This window comes from Salmo salar, unplaced genomic scaffold (assembly GCF_905237065.1).
Source record: "Salmo salar unplaced genomic scaffold, Ssal_v3.1, whole genome shotgun sequence".
Taxonomy (NCBI): domain Eukaryota; kingdom Metazoa; phylum Chordata; class Actinopteri; order Salmoniformes; family Salmonidae; genus Salmo; species Salmo salar.
This window is the reverse complement of record NW_025547958.1, coordinates 85974-107581: the sequence shown is the minus strand read 5'-3', so window position 1 is coordinate 107581 and position 21608 is coordinate 85974. Positions and strand designations below refer to the sequence as shown.

General features: G+C 46.8%; 1 protein-coding gene across 2 annotated transcripts in view; it reads left to right on the top strand.

Moving 5' to 3' along the window:
• Nucleotides 1-15938: 15938 nt before the first annotated feature.
• The window catches only part of LOC123732521 (low affinity immunoglobulin gamma Fc region receptor II-a), a 36992-nt gene continuing 31322 nt past the window's right edge, over nucleotides 15939-21608 (top strand). For both annotated transcript variants that reach the window (XM_045711745.1, XM_045711744.1), the window contains exon 1: nucleotides 15939-16014. In XM_045711745.1, the coding sequence (XP_045567701.1) occupies nucleotides 15990-16014 (25 nt within the window). In that variant the 5' untranslated portion in view covers nucleotides 15939-15989. The remainder of the gene's footprint in view (nucleotides 16015-21608) is intronic.

Below are 21608 nucleotides of genomic sequence, written 5' to 3'. Positions count from 1 at the left end.
GGGCGCAGTGCTCAGATTATTGCAAAGTGTGATTTCCCAGTAAGGTTATTTTTAAATCTGGCAAGTTGATTGCGTTCAAGAGATGTAAATCTATAATTCTTTAAATGACAATATAATATTTTACCAATGTTTTCTAATTTTAATTATTTAATTTGTGGTGCTGACTTGAATGCCGGTTATTGGAGGGAAACGATTTCCTGAACATCAACGCCACAGTAAAACGCTGTTTTTGGATATAAATATGAACTTGATAGAACTAAAAATGCATGCATTGTCTAACACAATGTCCTAGGAGTGTCATCTGTTGGAGATTGTAAAAGGTTAGTGCATCATTTTAGCTGATTTTATGGTTTTAGTGACGCCTGTCTTTGAATTGGCACAACATTACACACAACTCTTGTAAATGTACTGTCCTAACATACTCTAAATTTATGCTTTCGCCGTAAAACCTTTTTGAAATCGTAAAACGTGGTTAGATTAAGGAGATGTTTATCTTTCAAAGGGTGTAAAATAGTTGTATGTTTGAAAAATTTGAATTTTGACATTTATTTGGATTCAAATTTGCCGCTCTTGAAATGCACCTGCTGTTGATGGAGTGCACCACGGGTGGGACGCTTGCGTCCCACCTAGCCCATAGAGGTTAAAATCCTTTATGATGAACACATCCTCCGCTGCACCTTGGTCTCATTGTGACGACGGTCGTTACAGAAGGACCAAGCAGCGGAGGAAGGAGCAGCACCAGGAGAAGAGCATTCAGGATCCCTGGAATTGGGAGGAATTACTGGACGGAAAAGGACCATGGGCTCAAGCTGGGGAGTATCGCCGCACGCAGTGGGAGATCGAGGCAGCGAAAGCTGAGAGGCGCTGGTATGAGGCAAGGGAGCGCAACATTCACGAGAGGCACCCCCCCAAAAAAATAGGGGGGGCACACGGGGAGTGTGGCAGAGTCAGGTTGGAGACCTGAGCAAACTCCACCTGCTTACCGGAAGCAGCGTGGTACTGGTCAGGCACCGTGTTATGCTAGGAGGCACACGGTGTCTCCAGTGCGCACTCATAGCCCGGTGCGCTATAGGCCAGCCCCCGCAAGTGCCATGCGAGTGTGGGTATCGAGCCAGGGCGGATTGTGCCAGCTCAGTGCGTCTGGTCTCCAGTGCGCCGTTTCGGTCCAGGTTATCCTGCGCCGGCTCTGCGCACTGTGTCTCCGGGCGCTGGGAGGGCTCAGTTCGCCCTATGCCTGCACTCCGCCCGTGCCGGTCAAGAGTGGGCATTCAGCCTGGAGTATGGGTGGCAAGCCTACGCACCAGAACTCCAGTGCTCCCCCACAGCCCGGTTTATCCTGTTCCTCCTCACAGGACCAGGCCTCCAGTGAGTCTCTCCAGCTTGGTCTATCCTGTGCCTCCTCCCAGGACCAGGCCTTCAGGGGTCTCTCCAGCCTGGTCTATCCTGTGCCTCCTCCCAGGACCAGGCCTCCTGTGGGTCTCCCCAGCCTGGTGAGTCCTGTGCCCAGAGCCAGGCCTCCTGCATGTCTCCCCAGCCTGGTGAATCCTAGTCCGGAGCCGCTAGAGCCGCCCGCCAGTCCGGAGCCACCAGAGCCGCCCGCCTGTCCGGAGCCGCCAGAGCCGCCAGAGACGCCCGCCAGTCCGGGAGCCGCCAGAGCCGCCCGCCAGTCCGGAGCCGCCAGAGCCGCCCGCCTGTCCGGAGCCGCCAGAGCCGCCCGCCTGTCCGGAGCTGCCAGAGCCGCCCGCCAGCCGGGCGCAGCCAGAGTCGCCCGCCAGCCGGGCGCAGCCAGAGTCGCCCCCCAGCCGGGCGCAGCCAGAGTAGCCCGCCAGCCGGACGCAGCCAGAGTCGCCCGCCAGCCGGGCGCAGCCAGAGTCGCCCGCCAGCCTGGAGCTGCCAGAGCCGCCCGCCGGCCGGGCGAGGCCTGGGTCGCCCACCATCCGGGCGAAGCCAGGGTCGCCCGCCAGTCCTCTGGCGCAGCCAGGGGCGCCACCTAAGTGGGCCAAGCAGAGGGTGGAGCGTGGTCCACGTCCCGCACCAGAGCCGCCGCCATAGGAAGGCCCACCCGGACCCTCCCCTTTAGAGTCAGGTTTTGCGCCGGAGTCCGCACCTTTGGGGGAGGGTACTGTAACGCCCTGGCCATAGAGAGGGTTTTTTGTTGTCTATTTTGGTTAGGCCAGGGTGTTACATCGGTGGGCGTTCTATGTTTATTTTTCTGTTGGTTTGTTTCTTTGGTTAGGCCGTGTGTGGCTCTCAATCAGGAACAGCTGAGGATCGTTGTTGCTGATTGAGAGTCATACATAATCAGCCTGTTTTTCCTTTGGGGTTTGTGGGTGATTATTTTCTGTCTACGTTTGTGTTAATCCTGACAGGACTGTTTGGCTGTCGTTTCTTTTCGTGTTTTGTTTGTAGTGTTCATTTGTTTATTAAAATCCTTTATGATGGACACATCCTCCGCTGCACCTTGGTCTCATTGCGACGACGGTCATTACAATAGGTCTCGTTTTACTGTGGATATAGATACTTTTGTACCTGTTTCCTCCAGCAACTTCACAAGGTCCTTTGCTGTTGTTCTGGGATTGATTTGCACTTTTCGCACCAAAGTACATTAATCTCTAGGAAACAGAATGTGTCTCCATCCAGAGCGGTATGATGGCTTCGTGGTCCCATTGGGTTTATACTTGCGTACTATAGTTCGTAGAGATGATCGTGGTAGCTTCAGGCATTTGGAAATTGCTCCCAAGGATGAACTAGACTTGTGGTCTTCAATTTTGTTTCTGAGGTCTTGGCTGATTTATTTTTATTTTCTCATGATGTCAAGCAAGGAGGCACTGGGTTTGAAGGTAGGCCTTGAAATACATCCACAGGTAATCCTCCAATAGTGTATGTAAACTTCTGACCCACTGGAATTGTGATACAATTAATTATAAGTGAAATAATCTGTCTGTAAACAATTGTTGGAAAAATTACTTGTGTCATGCACAAAGTAGATGTCCTAACGGACTTGCCAAAACTATAGTTTGTTAACAAGAAATGTGTGGCGTGGTTGAAAAACGAGTTTTAATGACTCCAACCTAAGTGTATGTAAACTTCCGACTTCAACTGTACGTTCCCATTCAGACTAAAATAGACCTGCTGCAACAGTTAGTAAAGGGAAGAAGAGGGAGGTACATGGCTGGGCCTGTTTGTGTGTGTGTGTGTGTGTGGGTCTCTGTGTGTTTGCATGTTTGTGCGTTTGTGTGTGTGTGTGTGTGTGTGTGTGTGTGTGTGTGTGTGTGTGTGTGTGTGTGTGTGTGTGTGTGTGTGTGTGTGTGTGTGTGTGTGTGTGTGTGTGTGTGTGTGTGTGTGTGTTTGTTTCTCTGCATGTGTGTCCTGTGTGGCTAAGTTGGTAGAGACTGGTGCTTAGAAAAGTACAAAAATGTATCCGCTCACTTCTGTAAGTCGCTCTGGACAAGAGCGTCTGCTAAATGACTCACTACTGTAAGTCGCTAAATGACAAAAACATATAAAAATACATGTAAGATGTGTGACAGAGGGACAGAGGTGTTTAACAATGGGTGATGTTGTTCACATACAGCTCTAACCTCAAACAGACACAGATCTACTGCTCTGATAAGTCTCTATGTATATCCGTGTGGTGTGTGGGGGAAACAGCCTCTATTTTTACTAATGCTGTCAGTTGTAAGGACATTTGGCTTGATGACTTTGGGTCTTTTGAGCATCATGCTATACTGTTTAAATGTCAGCCACCAGACCAGAGCATCATGTTATACTGTTTAAATGTCAGCCACCAGACCAGAGCATCATGTTATACTGTTTAAATGTCAGCCACCAGACCAGAGCATCATGTTATACTGTTTAAATGTCAGCCACCAGACCAGAGCATCATGTTATACTGTTTAAATGTCAGCCACCAGACCAGAGCATCATGTTATACTGTTTAAATGTCAGCCACCAGACCAGAGCATCATGTTATACTGTTTAAATGTCAGCCACCAGACCAGAGCATCATGCTATTCTGTTTAAATGTCAGCCACCAGACCAGAGCATCATGTTATTCTGTTGTATCATAACCCCGCGTTACTAATTTATCTGAACTATTGTCTGTTGTCCTTGAAAACTATGATAAAATCATTGTGTTGGGTAATTTTGATATTCATGTTGACAGAGACTGACTCCAAGGCCATAGCATTTATAAATATTTTGCGCTCTATGGACTTTAACCACAGCCATACTCTGGACCTGGTTATTACCAAGGGGCTTTCTACTGGACCCACCCATAACCACAGCCATACTCTGGACCTGGTTATTACCAAGGGGCTTTCTACTGGGCCCACCCATAACCACAGCCATACTCTGGACCTGGTTATTAGCAAGGGGCTTTCTACTGGACCCACCCATAACCACAGCCATACTCTGGACCTGGTTATTACCAAGGGGGCTTTCTACTGGGCCCACCCATAACCACAGCCATACTCTTAACCTGGTTATTACCAAGGGGCTTTCTACTGGGCCCACCCATAACCACAGCCATACTCTGGACCTGGTTATTACCAAGGGGCTTTCTACTGGGCCCACCCATAACCACAGCCATACTCTGGACCTGGTTATTACCAAGGGGCTTTCTACTGGGCCCACCCATAACCACAGCCATACTCTGGACCTGGTTATTACCAAGGGGCTTTCTCCTGGGCCCACCCATAACCACAGCCATACTCTGGACCTGGTTATTACCAAGGGGCTTTCTACTGGGCCCACCCATAACCACAGCCACTTTCTATTGACATATCCTCTATTGTTGATGTTGCTTCATCTGATCGCTACTTGTCATGGTTGTAAAGGAGTGAACCAAAGTGCAGCGGATAGAAAAGACTCTAAAGTTTCTAAAACTGTTTGAATGGTATCTGTGAGTATAACAGAACCCATATGGCAGGCCAAAACCTGGAGAAGATTCCATACAGGAAGCGCCCTCTCTGACAATTTAGTGTTTTCTGTTTAGTTTGTTCCTGACAGAACTGTTACTGGTCGTTTTTTTGGTTATTTTGGTATAGTGTTCATTCGGTTATTAAAATCTTGTAAGATGAACACATCCTCCACTGCACCTTGGTCTCATTTGAGCGACGGACGTTACAAAATGTTTCCATAACCTGAAAGCAAGGAAGAAAGCCACTGCTCCAAAACAATAACCACCATAAAAAAAGCCAGACTACGGTTTGCAACTGCACATGGGGACAAAGATCGTACTTTTTGGAGAAATGTCCTCTGGTCTGATGAAACAAAAATAGAACTGTTTGGCCATAATGACCATCGTTATGTTTGGAGGAAAAAGGGGGAGGTTTGCAAGCTGAAGACACCATCCCAATCGTGAAGCACGGGGGTGGCAGCATCATGTTGTGGGGGTGCTTTGCTGCAGGAGGGAATGGTGGGCAGAACTGAAAAAGCGTGTGCGAGCAAGGAGGCCTACAAACCTGACTCAGTTACACCAGCTCTGTCAGGAGGAATGGGCCAAAATTTACCCAACTTAAGCTTGTGGAAGGCTAGCCGAAACATTGAACAAAGTTATACAATTTAAAGGCAATGCTACCAAATACTAATTGAGTGTATGTAAACTTCTGACCCACTGGGAATGTAATAACAGAAATTAAAGCTGAAATAAATTATTCTCTCTACTATTATTCTGACATTTTACATTCTTAAAATAAAGTAGTGATCCTAACTGACCTAAGACAGGGAATTTTTAATCTGATTAAATGTCAGGAATTGTGAAAACTGAATTTAAATGTATTTGGCTAAGGTGTATGTAAACTTCCGACTTCAACTGCAAGTATTACAGACTCGGTCTTTTTGAAAATATCAGTGAAGACACTTGCCAGTTGGTCCGCGCATGCTTCGATTAGTACACGTCCTGGTAATCCATCTGGCCCTGCGGCCTTGTTGCTATTGACCTGTTTAAAGGTCTTGCTCTCATCGGCTAACGAGAGCATTATCACACAGTCATCCAGAACAGCTGGTGCTCTCGTGCATGCTTCAGTGTTGCTTGCCACAAAGTGAGCATAAAAGGTATTTAGCTTGTCTGATAGACTCATGTCACTGGGCAGCTCGCGTCTGTGTTTCCCTTTGCAGTTTCCCTCAGGATAGGCTGAGTGCACATATTTATAATTTACCTGAACGAGAGCCAGTCAGCCTGAGTATGCGTGTGCCGAGCCTTTCGCCAAATGCATTTCTTGAGGTGGATCAACTCACGGTCGAACTGAATGGGCTGAAGCTTTTTTTTTTATTCTATTTTTTTCATGGCCGATAAAAAAAATTACTTTCAATTAATAAGCTTCTAATGTTAATGTGCAGAAAACCCAGGCTTTTACGAGTGACACAGATATCAGAGACCAAGTCAGAATTGGGGCCTAGCAACAGTAAATGGGTGTACATGCACATTTCCAGATATCATCAACATTAATACAATCAGGGAGAGCTCTGCAGTGTTGATTTATAATCCAAATATATATACAAAAATTTGCAGATATTAAATAATATAGATATTAACTATATCGATATTAAACCATACAGATATGAAACTATACAGAAATTAAAACATAAAGATATGAAAATATACAGTTATTAAACAATACTGATATTAAACTATATAGATATTAAACCGTACATATATTTAACCATATAGATATTAAACTACACAGATATTAAACCATATAGATATTAAACCATATAGATATTAAACTATATAGATATTAAACCATATACCATATAGATATTAAACTACATAGCTAATAAACAACATATAGATATTAAACTATATAGCTATTAAACTATATATGCATTAAACTACTATATATAGCCATTGAACTATTCAGACTTTTTACTTTTTTTTTATTTAACCAGGTAAGTTGACTGAGAACACATTCTCATTTACAGCAACGACCTGGGGAATAGTTACAGGGGAGAGGAGGAGGATGAATGAGCCAATTGTAAGCTGGGGATGATTAGGTGACCGCGATGGTATGAGGGACAGCTTAGGAATTTAGCCAGGACACCGGGGTTAACACCCCACTCTTACGATAAATGCTAATGCTAATCTAATGACCTCAGATAGTCAGGACACCCATTTAACATCCGAGGGCAATGTCCCCAATCACTGCTCTGGGGGATTGGGATATTTTTTTTGACCTGCGGAAAGAGTGCCTCCTATTGGCCCTCCAACACCACTTCCAGCAGCATCTGGTCTCCCATCCAGGGACTGACCAGGTACAACCCTACTTAGCTTCAGAAGCAAGCCAACAGTGGGATGCAGGGTCATATGATATTAAAGTATACAGACATTCTACAAAACATATATTAAACCATACAGATATTAATCTATATATCTATATCTATATCTATATATATATAAAAGTATACAAATATTAAACTATACAGATATTATACCACACAGATATTAAATTATACAGATATTTAACTATTTCGATATTAAACCATACAAATATTAAACTATACTGATATCAAACAATATAGTTATTAAACCATATAGATATTAATGTATACATACAATAAACAACATATATATATACACAACCATACATATATGAAACTGTATAGATATTAAACCATATAGATATTAAACTATATAGATTTTAAACTATATAAATATTTAACCATATAGATATTAAACTATACAGATATTAAATTATACAGATATTTAACTGTTTTCGATATTAAACTATACAGATATTAAACCATATAGATATTAAACCATATATGTTTTAAACCTGTCATGACTTCCGCCAAAGTGTCATAATACAACATGTAATTACTGGGATAAGAAACAGGTGTGTAAGGGGACCAGACAAAACCAATGGAAAATGAAAAACTGATCAATGGTGGCTAGAAGACCGGTGATGTCGATCGCCGAGCACCACCCGAACAAGGAGGGGCATCAACTTCGGTAGAAGTCGTGACAGTACTCCCCCCCCTGACGCGCGGCTCCAGCAGTGCGTCGACATCGGCCTCGGGGACGGCCCGGAGGACAAGGCGCAGGATGGAGACGATGGAAGAAGAAGATAGCTCCGTCTTGTTAGCGCATCCCATAGGCTACTCAAAATGGCCGTGGCGCGCGGGACTTGTCTTCACGAAAATTATTTTTTATTTATTTAGGTTCGTTCAAACATGTCAAACGTTGTATAGCATACATCTTTAGGGCCTTTTTTAATCAGAACTTCAATAATATTCAAGGCGGACGATTGCATTCTCTTACAAAACGTTTCGGAATGAGAGTGTACCAATGGCCAGGCGCGTCATAGTCAAAATGGACTTCCCCCTATGACAAACTTTCCAGGCTTCTCGTTCGGTCAGTTTTCACAGGAGAAGACTCAAACCACTTCGTAAAGACTGTTGACATCTAGTGGATGGCGTAGGAAGTGCGAAATGAATCCTAACCCACTGTGTGTTTCTATGGCCAAGCTTTGAAAGTCATTTCACACATCAGATTTTCATTTCCTCTTTGAATTTCGCTCAGGGTTTTGACTGCCATATGAGTTCTGTTATACTTACAGACACCATTCAAACAGTTTTAGAAACTTTAGAGTTTTTTTTATCCAAATCTAATAATAATATGCATATCCTAGCTTCTGAGTTTGTGTAGGACGCCGTTTAAAATGGGCACATATTTTTTTTGAAATGTTCAATACTGCCCCCTAGCCCGAAGTACCCGTAAGAGGCTAATATGGTCATACATTTGGCAGGAGGATAGGAAGTGCAGCTCAGTTTCCACCTCATTTTGTGGGCAGTGTGCACATAGCCTGTCTTCTCTTGAGAGCCAGGTCTGCCTTCGGTGGCCTTTGTCAATAGCAAGGCTATGCTCACTGAGTCTGTACATAGTCAAAGCTTTCCTTAAGTTTGGGTCAGTCACAGTGGTCAGGTATTCTGCCACTGTGTACTCTCTGTTAAGTGCCAAATAGCATTCTAGTTTGCTCAGTTTTTTTGTAAATTCTTTCCAATGTGTCAAGTAATTATCTTTTTGTTTTCTCATGATTTGGTTGGGTGTAATTGTGTTGCTGTCCTGGGGCTCTGTGGGGTCTGTTTGTGTTTGTGAACAGAGCCCCGAGACCAGCTTGCTCAGGGGACTCTTCTCCAGCTTCATCTCTCTGTAGGTGATGGTTTTGTTATGAAAGGTTTGGGAATCTCTTCCTTTTAGGTGGTTGTAGAATTTAACGGCTCTTTTCTAGATTTGGAAAATTAGACGGTATCAGCCTAACTCTGCTCTGCATGCATTATCTGTCTCTTTCTGTCTCTCTATCTGTCTCTCTCTCTCTCTCTCTCTCTCTCTGTCTCTCTCTGTCTCTCTCTGTCAACGGTGGGTGAAGCTGGTGCATGGAAGTCAGGAGAGCAGAGATGAGTGGACAAAGCACTATACTTAGGCAATCATAACAAACAGAACGCAATCGCGTCACAAAAAAACAAATGCCCAAAGAACAAGTGAGGCAGCACAAAGTACCACAAACAAAATACAAAGTACCGGCTGCCACAAAGTATGGGTAATCAACAAAAACCGGCACAAACCAGCTGGAAGCTGCCAACCTGACAATAAACAATACCCCACACAGACATGGAGGGAACAGAAGGCTAAATACACATAGTAATTAGTAGGAGATGAAAACCAGGTGTGCAGGAAAACAAGACAAAACAAATGGAAAATGAAAGGTGGAGCGGCGATGGCTAGAAGACCGGTGACGTCGACCGCCGAACGCCACCCGAACAAGGAGAGGAACCGACTTCGGCGGAAGTCGTGACAGTACCCCCTCTTGACGCGCGGCTCCAGCAGGACGAGGCGCAGGGCGATCCAGACGGAGATGGTGGAACTCGCTCAGCATTGAAGGGTCCAACACGTCCTCCACCGGAACCCAGCATCTCTCCTCTGGACCGTACCCTTCCCAGTCCACGAGGTACTGAAGGCCCCTCGCCCGACGCCTCGAATCCAGTATGGAGCGAACGGAGTATGCCGGGGGCCCCCTCGATGTCCAGAGGGGGCGGAGGAACCTCCCACACCGCAGACTCCTGGAGTGGACCAGCCACCATCAGGGGGAAGCTGTAACCTGTAACTCACCTCGTTCAGTCTCCTCAGGACTTTAAATGACCCACAAACCGTGGAACTGCAGGAGGGGCAGTTTTCTAGTTTTCTAACACCGGGGCCGTCTGACTCTCACGAAGATAAGCTAGAAGACAACTATGCTTGGCAACACTGGTGCACCAGGAGGCTGGGACCAGCCTGTGCGCCTACGATAGGCTGAGTAAGTCTAAACCACACAGCCTCTACACTGACAGGCCGGCTCTGAAGCAGGAACTATCTCTGTCAGAGTATTAAAGAAGAACTTTGGATGTGACACTTAGTTCTCTGTCTGCCCTGCATGGTGTTTCAGTGAGCCCGAATATACGAACTTCATATTTACCATTTATATATCATTGCATTAATTAAAGTAGAAAGAAATCAGAAGTTACTCTGTGCTGACTATTTTGTTCTAATACCAGATTCGAATTGACGCAACCTAACAATTGGTGACCGTGATGGTCTGCGCTGGCTTTCTGGTGCAGCACGGTGCGCTGAAGGTGAACATGGGCGGTGTCCCAGGTCTCCTCCGAGCGCTTATACCATTCGTCCACCGCAGGACCGGCTGATACCCCAGTACGCACTGGAAGGGGGAGAGGCTAGTGGAGGAGTGGCAGAGCGAGTTCTGGGCCATCTCTGCCCAGGGCACGAACGCCTTTCACTCCCCCAGGCCGGTCCTGGCAATAAGACCTCAGAAACCTACCCACATCCTGGTTAACTCTCTCCACCTGCCCGTTTCTCTCAGGGTGAAAACCCAAGGTCAGGCTGATCGAGACCCCCAGACGTTCCATGAACGCCTTCCAGACCCTCGAAGTGAACTGGGGACCCCGATCAGACACTATGTCCTCAGGCACCCCGTAGTGCCGGAAGACTTGTGTAAACAAGACCTCCGCAGTCTGTAGGGCCGTAGGGAGACCGGGCAGCGGGAGGAGACGGCAGGACTTAGAGAACCGATCCACAACGACCAGGATCGTGGTGTTACCCTGAGAGGGAGGAAGATTGGTAAGGGAAATCCACCGAGAGGTGGAATGGGTAAGAGGTGTAGCTTACCTCTGGGCAGGTGCCTAGGAGCCTTACACTGGGCGCACACCAAGCAGGAGGAAACATAAACCCTCACGTCCTTAGCCAAGGTAGACCACCAGTACTTCCCACTAAGACAGCACACCGTCCGACCGCTGCCTGGATGACCAGAGGAGGGTGACGTGTGGGCCCAATAGATCAAACGGTCGTGGACAGCAGACAGAACATACAGACGCCCAGCTGGACACTGGAGGGGAGTGGGCTCTGCACGTAATGCCCGCTCGATGTCCGCGTCCAGCTCCCACACTACCGGTGCCACCAGGCAAGAGGCCAGGAGTATGGGAGTGTGATTCATGGACCGCTCCTCCGTGTCATACATCCGGGACAGTGCGTCTGCCTTAGCGTTCTGGCAACCTGGTCTGTAGGACAGGGTGAAAACAAAACGGGTAAAGAATAGGGCCCACCTTGCCTGGCGGGGGTTCAGTCTCCTCGCTGCCCAGATGTACTCCAGATTACGGTGGTCAGTCCAGATGAGAAAAGGGTGTTTAGCCCACTCAAGCCAATGCCTCCACGCCTTCAAAGCCTGGACGACAGCCAACAGCTTCCGGTCCCTCACGTCATAGTTTCGCTCCGCCGGGCTGAGCTTCTTCGAGAAAAAGGCACAGGGGCGGAGCTTTGGTGGCGTACCCGAGCGCTGAGAGAGCACGGCTCCTATCCCAGCCTCGGACGCGTCCACCTCCACTATGAACGCCAAAGAGGGATCTGGATGGGATAGCACGGGAGCCGAGGTAAACAGAGCCCTCAGGTGACCAAAAGCCCTGTCTGCCTCAGCCGACCACTGCAAACGCATCGGGCCCCCCTTCAGCAATGAGGTAATGGGAGCCACTACCTGACCAAAACCCCGGATAAACCTCCGGTAGTAATAGGCAAACCCAAGAAAACCGCTGCACCTCCTTTACCGTGGTGGGAGTTGGCCAATTACACACGGCTACAATGCGGTCACTCTCCATCTCCACCCCCACAGTGGAAATGCGGTACCTAGAAGGAGACTGACTGCTGGAAGATCAGGCACTTCTCAGCCTTCTCAATCCCACTGTCGATGGGGTGGTAATTGGGTCGACCTCTTCTTAGAGAAGGTGAGAGCCAAATCGGGATATTCAGGGGGAATGCGCACGATGGAGACCTGGTCTGGACTTTCCACCATGGTAGCACCAACAGAAACCCCTAAACACCTCCCTGTTGTGACCACCCCGTGAGAGCATTGCCAAGAAACAGTGGGGTCATGACAAGCTAACCAGGTTAGGCCTAGCACCACGGGAAACACAGGAGAGTAAATGAGGAAGAGACTGATTTTCTCCTTGTGACCCCCCTGCGTCACCATACCCAGAGGAGCGGTGACCTCCCTGATCAACCCTGACCCTAATGGTTGACTATCTAAGGCGTGAACGGGGAAGGGCACATCCACGGGAACAATGGGGATCTAAACTATGGGCGAACGATCTATCTTTTAAATTCCCAGCCGCACCTGAATCGACAAGCGCCTTATGCTGGGAATGCGGGGAAAACTGCACAGCAGTGTGACCTCTGCGGCCACAGAGGGTGCATGAGCTGGAACCGCAGGACACCCTCTCACGGCCCGAAGGAGCCAGGTATAGGTCTAGCTGCAACAGGAACCCCCGGCAGTTTGCAGCCGTCCCATCGTATTCCTGGAGACGAACCCCACTGGGACCAGAAGAAGGGGGAGTGAGTTGTAGAGACCCCGGTTGTGCTGATGGACCTCCCTGTTTCTCCCAGCGGAGTTGTCTGGTCAACGCGGTCCATGGCGGTGCCGAGATGGTGGAGCAGTTTAATAATAAAAACCACCGGAAACAGAACAAACAATAGTACAAAACCCGTCGCAGACCAGATAGACGTGCACATGCACTTACAATAAACAATTCCGGACAAGGACATGGGGGGAACAGAGGGTTAAATACACAACATGTATTGATGGAATTGAAACCAGGTGTGTGGGAAGACAAGACAAAACACATGGAAAATGAAAAGTGGATCGATGATGGCTAGAAGACCAGTGACGCCGACCGCCGAACGCCAAACACCGCCCGAACAAGGAGAGGAACCAACTTCGGTGGAAGTCGTGACAGATTAACAGCAACCAGGGAATAAGAAAAAGGTATTTGCTTTTCTGGGAATAACCGGTTATTACAGACATTTCATCCAGGAATATGCCTTCATTTCAGGACCCCTGTGTGACCTGACCTGACCTGGAAGGCCCAACCTGTCATGGTACAGTGTCTGTCTGTGTGTGTCTGTGTGTGTTTGTGTGTCTGTGTGTGCGTGTGCGTGTTTGTTTATCTGTCTGTATGTGTGTGTCTGTGTATATGGCTCAGTGTGTGTGTCTGTTTCCCGTGTGGCTCAGTTGGTAGAGCATGGCCCTTGCAACGCCAGGGATGTGGGTTTGATTCCCACGGAGGACCAGTACAGGAAAAGTACAATAATGTTTCAACTCACTACTGTAAGTCTCTCTGGACAAGAGCTAAATGATCTAAACATACATGTAAAATGTGTGACAGAGGGACAGAGGTGTTTAACAATGGGTGATGTTGTTCACATACAGCTATAACCTCAAACAGACACAGATCTCCTGCTCTGATAAGTATCTATATGTGGTGGGGTGGAGACAGCCTCTATTTTTACTAATGCTTTCAGTTGTTCGCCTAGTATCTTGAAACGGGTCACATCTGTGTGTGACAAAGGGACATTGGTGTTTAACTATGGGTGATGTTGTTCACATAAAGCTACTACTAATGCTCTCAGCTGTAAGCATCATGTTATACTGTTTAAATGTCAGCCACCAGACCAGAGCATCATGTTATACTGTTTAAATGTCAGCCACCAGACCAGAGCATCATGTTATACTGTTTAAATGTCAGCCACCAGACCAGAGCATCATGTTATACTGTTTAAATGTCAGCCACCAGACCAGAGCATCATGTTATACTGTTTAAATATCAGCCACCAGACCAGAGCATCATGTTATACTGTTTAAATGTCAGCCACCAGACCAGAGCATCATGTTATACTGTTTAAATATCAGCCACCAGACCAGAGCATCATGTTATACTGTTTAAATGTCAGCCACCAGACCAGAGCATCATGTTATACTGTTTAAATGTCAGCCACCAGACCAGAGCATCATGTTATACTGTTTAAATGTCAGCCACCAGTGCTGGCCATAACCTGTATAGGCCACCAAACCACTGCCCCACTTTCTTTACTGATTTATCTGAACTGATGTCTGTTGTCCTTGAGAACTATGATAAAATCATTGTGTTGGGTGATTTTAATATTCATGTTGACAAAGAGACTGACTCTAAGGCCATTGAAATTCTGAATCATTTTAGATCTATGGACATTATCCAACATGTTGCTAGGCCCACCTATAACCACAGCCACACTATAGACCTGGTTACTAACAAGGGCTTTCTATTGACATATACTCTACTGTTGATGTTGCTTTTTTCTGATCACCACTGGGGATTTATACTACCTTGTTGCCCACAGAACAGGGTAATACTGAACTCATTATTAACTTCTATGGGCTAGACGTCCCACCCTAGTCAACAGCCAGTGGAATCGTGTGGCGCGAAATACAAATACCTCAAAAATGCTATAACTTCAATTTCTCAAACATATGACTATTTTGGCTGCAGTTCGACACAACTTTTACAGGAAGAACCACTGTGGCAAGCTTGGTAGCCTTAACTTAGCATTCAGTCCTTATAAAGTAAAATATATTATTGTAATGTATTTTCTTCTTGGCTTTAATAATAGTAGCTTCAGACTAAACATTACTCACTCAGTTCCAGGATGGACTTCAGATTAAACATGACTCATTCAGTTCCTGGTTGGATGGTGCTTCGGGTTTCTGTTGTTTGTTTGCCAGACCATTTGCTGTAAATCTTGGAAATAAGAATCTTTGGTAGTAGGAATCCTTCTGGGTAGTTTTGTCCAAAATCAGGTGGTAGGTTTGGAGTTTTGATTTGGAGTGAAGGTTATGTTGTAGAGGGTAGTATCCTGTATATCTCCTTGTGGAAAAATCCAAGTTCATCTATCTCTAAAATTATCTTTTTGTAAAAACATTGAAAAATGTGTGAGCTCACATGCAGCTGTGTCTGTTTCTATCTCTCTCTCTCTCTCTCTCTCTCTCTCTCTCTCTCTCTCGCACACTCGTTCTCTCTGTCTCTCTCTCTCTCTCTCTCTCTCTCTCTATGTCTCCCCTCTCTGTATCTATGTCTCTCACTCTCTCTCCCTCTACCTATCTCTCTCTCCCTCTACCTATCTCTCTATCTCTCTATCTATCTATCTGTCTGTCTGTCTGTCTGTCTGTCTGTCTGTCTGTCTGTCTGTCTGTCTGTCTGTCTGTCTGTCTGTCTGTCTGTCTGTCTGTCTGTCTGTCTGGCTGGCTGGCTGGCTGGCTGGCTGGCTGGCTGGCTGGCTGGCACGCTCTCTATCTCTCTATCTCTATCGCTCTCTGTCTCTCTTCTCTCCGTCCCTCTGTTCTATATATTTCTCTCTCTCTCTATCTCTCTCTCTGTGTCTCTCTTCTCTCTATCTCTGTCTCTCTTCTCTCCCTCTCTCTCTTTGTCTCTCTCTTCTCTCGCTCTCTCTATCTCTCTCTCTCTTTCTGTGTTTCTCTTCTCTTCTCTCTAGGGCCCCTCATTCTGTCACACACATCTTTCACACCTCTCAGTCCTTCTCAAGAGGAAGTATAGATGGGTAGAGAGGAGAGGTGGGTGGGGGGGATGGACAGGCTACAAGTCACTAGAGTTTAGATACAGTTAGTGATCGACACGTTGAGATGGAACGCACCTGTCTTCTACTCTGTGAGTTGAATATTATCTAAATGGTTAAATATATATATATATATGGTTCATTGTCTAGATATATGTAAATACTTATTTTAATATCTGTATGGTTTAATATCTGTATGGTTTAATATCTATATGGTTATATATATATACATGGTTCAATGTCTAGATATAATTTTAATATATATATGGTTTAATATCTATATGGTTTAATATCTATATAGTTTAATATCTGTATAGTTTAATATCTATATAGTTTAATATCTATATAGTTTAATATCTATATAGTTTAATATCTATATATTTTAATATCTATATGGTTTAACATCTATATAGTTTAATAACTGTATGTTTTAATATCTATATGGTTTAATATCTATATAGTTCAATATCTGTATGGTTTACTATCTATATGGTTTAATATCTGTATGTTTTGATATCTATATGGTTTATTAAGTATATGATTTATTATCTATGTGTTTAATATCTATATAGTTTAATATCTATATGGTTTATTATCTATATGTTTAATATCTATATAGTTTAATATCTATATAGTTCATTATCGATATGGTTCAATATATATATATATATATATATATATAGTGTTTAATATCTATATAGTTTAATATCTATATTGTTTAATATCTACATAGTTTAATATCTGTATGGTTTAATATCAATATAGTTTAATATCTATATGGTTTAATACCTACATAGTTTAATATATATGGGGTGGCAGGGTAGGCTAATGGTTAGAGCGTTGGACTAGCAAGTTCAAATCCCCGAGCTGACAAGCTGATCTGCCTGTCTGGAAACTGAACGCTGATCTACCTAACTCTCTGGACACCAGAAACTAAAGGCTGATCTATCTAACTCTCTAGACACCAGAAACTAAAGGCTGATCTACCTAACTCTCTGGACACCAGAAACTAAAGGCTGATCTACCTAACTCTCTAGACTCTAAAGGCTGATCTACCTAACTCTCTAGAAACTAAAGGCTGATCTACCTAACTCTTTAGACACCAGAAACTAAATGCTGATCTACCTAACTCTCTGGACACCAAAAACTAAAGGCTGATCTACCTAACTCTCTAGACACCAGAAACTAAAGGCTGATCTACCTAACTCTCTGGACACCAGAAACTAAAGGCTGATCTACCTAACTCTCTAGACACTAAAGGCTGATCTACCTAACTCTCTAGAAACTAAAGGCTGATCTACCTAACTCTCTAGACACCAGAAACTAAAGGCTGATCTACCTAACTCTCTAGACACTAAAGGCTGATCTTCCTAACTCTCTAGACACTAAAGGCTGATCTACCTAACTCTATAGACACCAGAAACTAAAGGCTGATCTATCTAACTCTCTAGACACCAGAAACTAAAGGCTGATCTACCTAACTCTCTGGACACCAGAAACTAAAGGATGATCTACCTAACTCTCTAGACACTAACGGATGATCTACCTAACTCTCTAGACACCAGAAACTAAACGCTGATCTACCTAACTCTCTGGTCACCAGAAACTAAAGGCTGATCTACCTAACTCTCTAGACACCAGAAACTAAAGGCTGATCTACCTAACTCTCTAGACACCAGAAACTAAAGGCTGATCAACCTAACTCTCTAGACACCAGAAACTAAAGGCTGATCTACCTGTCTGGAAACTAAAGGCTGATCAACATAACTCTCTGGACACCAGAAACTAAAGGCTGATCTACCTAACTCTCTAGACACTAAAGGCTGATCTACTTAACTCTCTAGACACTCAAGGAGTCTCCAGAGTTAACCAACCCTGTGAACTGTGTGATGATGTGATCTACGTGACTTCAGAGGTCCAGCCCACCAGTGATGAATAATCAAACTGTCTGCTGTGATTAAATGAAAACAGCTTCTAGGGGTTTAAGGTTAGATAAACTTTGATAAATAGCATCACCATAAATCAACAACAGGTAGACAGGTTGATAAATAGTATCACAATAATCACAATCTGCTTCCTGCTGACTGGAGAGAGAAGATCTGTTTCTGTGAAACAATCCCACTTTAAATCCTTTCTCAACAAGCTCAGGAGTAGATTCTCAACAAGCTCAGGAGTAGATTCTCAACAAGCTCAGGAGTAGATTCTCAACAAGCTCAGGAGTAGATTCTCAACAAGCTCAGGAGTAGATTCTTAACAAGCTCAGGAGTAGATTCTCAACAAGTTCAGGAGTAGATTATTTATTTATTTATTTTTATTTCACCTTTATTTAACCAGGTAGGCTAGTTGAGAACAAGTTCTCATTTGCAACTCCAACCTGGCCAAGATTAAGCAATTCGACACATACAACAACACCGAGTTACACATGGAATAAGCAAAACATACAGTCAATAATGCAGTAGAAGAAAATAAAACAAAAAGTCTATATACAGTGAGTGCAAGCTCAGGAGTAGATTCTCAACAAGCTCAGGAGTAGATTCTCAACAAGCTCAGGAGTAGATTCTCAACAAGCTCAGGAGTAGATTCTCAACAAGCTCAGGAGTAGATTCTCAACAAGCTCAGGAGTAGATTCTCAACAAGCTCAGGAGTAGATTCTCAACAAGCTCAGGAGTATGTTTTTTAAACGATAAATCATTGTCAATTCAAACACCAAGGTATTGGTATGCAGAGATGTGTAATTACAGTAATTAATGAGTTCTAAAGCAGGGGAGGTAATGGGACTGTAGTCTTGTCTCAGCCAGGTCAGCAGGGGGGGTAATGGGACTGTAGCCTTCTCTCAGCCAGGTCAGCAGGGGGGGTAATGGGACTGTAGCCTTGTCTCAGCCAGGTCAGCAGGGGGGGTAATGGGACTGTAGCCTTCTCTCAGCCAGGTCAGCAGGGGGGTAATGGGACTGTAGTCTTGTCTCAGCCAGGTCAGCAGGGGGGGTAATGGGACTGTAGCCTTGTCTCAGCCAGGTCAGCAGGGGGTAATGGGACTGTAGCCTTCTCTCAGCCAGGTCAGCAGGGGGGGTAATGGGACTGTAGTCTTGTCTCAGCCAGGTCAGCAGGGGGGGTAATGGGACTGTAGTCTTGTCTCAGCCAGGTCAGCAGGGGGGTAATGGGACTGTAGCCTTCTCTCAGCCAGGTCAGCAGGGGGGTAATGGGACTGTAGCCTTGTCTCAGCCAGGTCAGCAGGGGGGGTAATGGGACTGTAGCCTTCTCTCAGCCAGGTCAGCAGGGGGGGGTAATGGGACTGTAGTCTTGTCTCAGCCAGGTCAGCAGGGGGGGTAATGGGACTGTAGTCTTGTCTCAGCCAGGTCAGCAAGGGGGGGTAATGTGACTGTAGCCTTCTCTCAGCCAGGTCAGCAGGGGGGGTAATGGGACTGTAGTCTTGTCTCAGCCAGGTCAGCAGGGGGGGTAATGGGACTGTAGCCTTCTCTCAGCCAGGTCAGCAGGGGGGGTAATGGGACTGTAGCCTTCTCTCAGCCAGGTCAGCAGGGGGGTAATGGGACTGTAGCCTTGTCTCAGCCAGGTCAGCAGGGGGGTAATGGGACTGTAGTCTTGTCTCAGGCAGGTCAGCAGGGGGGGGTAATGGGACTGTAGTCTTGTCTCAGCCAGGTCAACAGGGGGGTAATGGGACTGTAGCCTTGTCTCAGCCAGGTCAGCAGGGGGGGTAATGGGACTGTAGCCTTGTCTCAGCCAGGTCAGCAGGGGGGGTAATGGGACTGTAGCCTTGTCTCAGCCAGGTCAGCAGGGGGGGTAATGTGACTGTAGTCTTGTCTCAGCCAGGTCAGCAGGGGGGGTAATGGGACTGTAGCCTTGTCTCAGCCAGGTCAGCAGGGGGGGTAATGGGACTGTAGCCTTGTCTCAGCCAGGTCAGCAGGGGGGTAATGGGACTGTAGCCTTGTCTCAGCCAGGTCAACAGGGGGGGTAATGGGACTGTAGCCTTGTCTCAGCCAGGTCAGCAGGGGGGGTAATGTGACTGTAGCCTTCTCTCAGCCAGGTCAGCAGGGGGGGTAATGGGACTGTAGCCTTGTCTCAGCCAGGTCAGCAGGGGGGGTAATGGGACTGTAGCCTTCTCTCAGCCAGGTCAGCAGGGGGGGTAATGGGACTGTAGTCTTGTCTCAGCCAGGTCAGCAGGGGGGGTAATGGGACTGTAGCCTTCTCTCAGCCAGGTCAGCAGGGGGGGGTAATGGGACTGTAGTCTTGTCTCAGCCAGGTCAGCAGGGGGGGTAATGGGACTGTAGTCTTGTCTCAGCCAGGTCAGCAGGGGGGTAATGGGACTGTAGCCTTCTCTCAGCCAGGTCAACAGGGGGGTAATGGGACTGTAGTCTTGTCTCAGCCAGGTCAGCAGGGGGGTAATGGGACTGTAGTCTTGTCTCAGCCAGGTCAGCAGGGGGGTAATGTGACTGTAGCCTTGTCTCAGCCAGGTCAGCAGGGGGGTAATGGGACTGTAGCCTTGTCTCAGCCAGGTCAGCAGGGGGGGTAATGGGACTGTAGTCTTGTCTCAGCCAGGTCAGCAGGGGGGGGTAATGGGACTGTAGTCTTGTCTCAGCCAGGTCAACAGGGGGGGTAATGGGACTGTAGTCTTGTCTCAGCCAGGTCAGCAGGGGGGGTAATGGGACTGTAGCCTTGTCTCAGCCAGGTCAGCAGGGGGGGTAATGGGACTGTAGTCTTGTCTCAGCCAGGTCAGCAGGGGGGTAATGGGACTGTAGTCTTCTCTCAGCCAGGTCACCAGGGGGGGTAATGGGACTGTAGCCTTCTCTCAGCCAGGTCAGCAGGGGGGGTAATGGGACTGTAGCCTTGTCTCAGCCAGGTCAGCAGGGGGGGTAATGGGACTGTAGTCTTGTCTCAGCCAGGTCAGCAGGGGGGTAATGGGACTGTAGCCTTCTCTCAGCCAGGTCAGCAGGGGGGGTAATGGGACTGTAGCCTTCTCTCAGCCAGGTCAGCAGGGGGGGTAATGGGACTGTAGCCTTGTCTCAGCCAGGTCAGCAGGGGGGTAATGGGACTGTAGCCTTCTCTCAGCCAGGTCAGCAGGGGGGGTAATGGGACTGTAGTCTTGTCTCAGCCAGGTCAGCAGGGGGGGGTAATGGGACTGTAGTCTTGTCTCAGCCAGGTCAGCAAGGGGGTAATGGGACTGTAGCCTTCTCTCAGCCAGGTCAGCAGGGGGGGTAATGGGACTGTAGTCTTGTCTCAGCCAGGTCAGCAGGGGGGGTAATGGGACTGTAGTCTTGTCTCAGGCAGGTCAGCAGGGGGGGGTAATGGGACTGTAGTCTTGTCTCAGCCAGGTCAACAGGGGGGGTAATGGGACTGTAGCCTTGTCTCAGCCAGGTCAGCAGGGGGGGTAATGGGACTGTAGCCTTGTCTCAGCCAGGTCAGCAGGGGGGGTAATGGGACTGTAGCCTTGTCTCAGCCAGGTCAGCAGGGGGGGTAATGTGACTGTAGTCTTGTCTCAGCCAGGTCAGCAGGGGGGTAATGGGACTGTAGCCTTGTCTCAGCCAGGTCAGCAGGGGGGTAATGGGACTGTAGCCTTGTCTCAGCCAGGTCAGCAGGGGGGGTAATGGGACTGTAGCCTTGTCTCAGCCAGGTCAACAGGGGGGGTAATGGGACTGTAGCCTTGTCTCAGCCAGGTCAGCAGGGGGGGGTAATG